This window comes from Neophocaena asiaeorientalis, unplaced genomic scaffold (assembly GCF_003031525.2).
Source record: "Neophocaena asiaeorientalis asiaeorientalis breed wild unplaced genomic scaffold, Neophocaena_asiaeorientalis_V1.1 scaffold134, whole genome shotgun sequence".
Lineage (NCBI taxonomy): Eukaryota > Metazoa > Chordata > Mammalia > Artiodactyla > Phocoenidae > Neophocaena > Neophocaena asiaeorientalis.
In genome coordinates this window covers 23340138-23343244 of record NW_020185339.1, presented here as the reverse complement: position 1 = coordinate 23343244, position 3107 = coordinate 23340138, and the positions used below count along the sequence as shown (strand labels likewise).

The 3107-nt window shown below is 60.2% G+C and overlaps 1 protein-coding gene across 1 annotated transcript in view; it reads left to right on the top strand.

Annotated features, from left to right (window-relative positions):
- Positions 1-3107, top strand: part of NXPH4 (neurexophilin 4) — a 10268-nt gene that overhangs the window by 979 nt on the left and 6182 nt on the right. The window contains exons 2-4 of the mRNA XM_024736393.1: positions 242-439; positions 1121-1268; positions 2206-2269. Of these exons, the coding sequence (XP_024592161.1) occupies positions 242-439; positions 1121-1268; positions 2206-2269 (410 nt within the window). The remainder of the gene's footprint in view (positions 1-241; positions 440-1120; positions 1269-2205; positions 2270-3107) is intronic.

Genomic DNA, 3107 nt, shown 5'->3' with positions numbered 1-3107 from the left:
AGGAAGGTAAGGGCTGCCCTGCGGTAGCGCGAGCGCTGGGGTCCGGGACGCAAAGGTGCCAGAGTGCGAGGGGCTCCGTACGCCCGCCCCGCCTCCCGCTCGGAGCTTCCGAACTTTGCGCGGCGTGGGGGACGCGGACAGACAGATTCCCGTTTCAGGATAGGCGCTCTCCCAGATCAAGTTGGCTGAGGGTCCGGGGGACTGGTGCCAGGGTGGAGGCCTGACTCGGATCCCGCTCCAGGCGCGGCGCGGGAGGGGACGAAGCCCGACCCGCGAGTGCGCCAGACGGAGCGGGAGTGCGAGACAGACAGACAAGCCAGCAGGGTGTCAGCCTTGCCGTCTTTCCGCGCCAACCTCGCTCGCCTTCATCGCTGTCTGTCCTTCCGCCCATCCACCCCCGCCTTCTCATTTCTCTTCTCTGCCCTTGTCACAATGCCAGGTGGGCACTGTGTTCCGAGGATACACAGCTCGAACACACGCGCGCGCACACGGACTCAGATACCGCCGAACTTGGCTACAGTCTCCCATCACATTTCCCGCGGAGACACCATCTCCCCTGCACAACCCCACAGACACACCCCTCTCTCACGCCCGGCGGGTAGGGGGTAAGGGCTGTCTGGAAAGAGTCTCTCCTCCTGTCCTGTCCTCGCCCGCATCTCCCTAGGCTGCCTCCTTCCCTGAGGCTCCAGGGCGAAGACAGAGGCTAAAGGGGCCCCGACTTGATCTGCCTCCCTCCCGACTTGTAGGCTTCGATTTGTGTACACGGCGCGCTCGTGTGTGCTGGTATGGAGTGCGGGGGTCAGCGTGTGCACCTGTGTGCGTGCCTGTGTCCGGGGCAGCCAGGCTTGGGTGTCTAGTGCTGGGGTCCAGGGTGCGTGTCTGCTGGTGTGGCGTGTGGTGTTGGCTCTGAAGGGGTGAGTGCAAGTGTGCCTGCTTCACAGGGCAGCCATCTGTGCCCCGCCGTGAGTCCCATAATGGGGGCCTAGGCCCAGGACCCCTATCTTCTTCCATCAGCTCCCCTGTCTCTGACTTTCCTGTTTCCTACCCTAAGTGTGACCTACCCAGTTTGGGGCAGACAGGTGGCTCCCTAAACCCCTACTCGCTGCACCCCAACTCCCAGACCCTGCAGAATCTGGAAGGGGTGCAGTTCTCCCCACACACCTGGACCCCCACCTGCTCAGCCAGATCGCACTCAGCAGCTCCAGCAGGGCAGAAGCTGCCCTAGTGACGCTGGTGATGGAGCTCCCTGATTCTCCCAAACCCGCCTGGTGACCTTGAGCCGTAAGGTGGGCAGAGGAGCCCCCTCCACAAAAACTGCTTCCACTGGCAGGAGCTTCTTTTGGACCTGCTGCCTAGTTCTGCCCATAGAGCTGCCTGTGGGAGGGGGTCTGTGTCCCACAACCGACCCAGGTGTGAAGGCCCCTGGTGAGAGGTGGTGGGGATGGATGGTACTCCCCTGCCCCTCCTTTCTAATTCCTCCCCACTCTCCTCTCCCCATCAAATAAACTCCCCTGTGGACCTATCTGGTTTAATTTCCTTTGCCCCCTGAAGGGGAATGAAACATCTGGTGAAGACTTGAGGGAGAGTAAGCGTGAGGATGTGAGCGACGGGGATGTATCTGAGTGTGCTAGAGCTGCCGCTGTGGGCCTCCGTGTTGGAGTCCGTGGGGGAGAGTGTATCTACCATTTAGTCCAGCTTGTGTGCATGTGAGAAGCTGTGCTTACATGTACGTACAGACTGTGGGTGTGTGAATATGTATAACTGCGTGCAGGAGTGTGCGTAGGAAAGTGTGTGTGAGTATCTGTGTGCGCTTGTGTGCACTCGTGAGTATGGGGTGTGCTCATGTGTTTACCCTGAGGTGTGTCTCTCTGGTGGATATATGTGTTGGGGTGCATGTGTTGTCTCTGTGTGAGTCTCCGAGGCTTGTGAGTGTGATCTGCTTGTCATTTTGAGTGCATTTGAGTGTGAGCCTCAGGATGTGTTCATGTATCTGAGTGTGACTTGTGTGTGTGTGTGTGCGTGTGCGTGTGCTCAGGGCTGTCTCAGCGCCACAGCTGGCACTGGGTTGACACTGGGTAAGAGGCTGGTGGGGCACAGTTTACAGGGAAACCCTAATTGTCCAACATTAACAACCCTGCCTTCTCCCATGCCGCGCTCACTTGCCCGTCCTTCAGGAGCTCTCTCCCTCCTTCCTCCTTGCTCCAGGCTCCCGGTCTCCTTTCGGGGCCTGCGACTCCTGGCTTCCACTGCCCCTGGGGCTCTGGCCCAGGTCTCCTTCAGGATCTTTCTAACACTGTCTTTGACTCCTCTCTCTTTCTCTGGTCTTCCCCACCCCTTGCCAAAGCAGCCGCCTACTGGGTGAAGCAGCAGGCGATCAATAGTCACTAATCACTAATCACTAATCACTAATTAGCTGGGGGAGGGCAGGGGCGGGGCCGTGTGGGACCTTCCAGCTCTGTCATGCCTCAGGGAAGGATTAGGCTGAATGGAGTCTCTCGGCACTGGCTGGCCCCAGCCCCGCATCTAGCCACCCCCTCCTGCCTCCGTGTTCCCCTCTAGTCCCCCAGCTAATCTCTGGCTGGGCCACTTAGGCACATGCAGCCTGGGCCAGGGCCCAGAGCTGTCCGCAGGGATTTGGGGGTAATCAGGGGCCGCAGCTGGGCCACGGACAGAGGCGAGGTGGGCGCTGTGATAGCTCCCTTGGGCCAGGGCCTGCGCGTATGGGAGGGGCACCCGCGGAAAGAATTTAAACGGTCTTAGGTTTGGGGTGGGGGAGGAGCTAGAGGTCCAGGACAGGGTGGCTGGAGAAGAGGTGAGGTACTTGGGGGACAGAAACAACGTAAAGAAGGGTCACTGGGGTCAGAGACAGGGTCTTTGGGAAGGGGCGAGATAAACGTTCAGAGAGACCAGGTAAGTGGAGGGGGCATCCTAGGGGTCAGAGATGAAGTCATCGTCGAGGAGATGCGGAACTTTGGACCGAGCCCTGGAACTCCACATGGGCGGGGGCCAGGATGGGGGCCAGGGTAACAGAGAGAGGGCAGGGTCGGTCATAGGGGAGGGGTCCCAGGGCTCAAGGGTGGCTGGGCGCAGTGGGGAGTCGCGGGGCT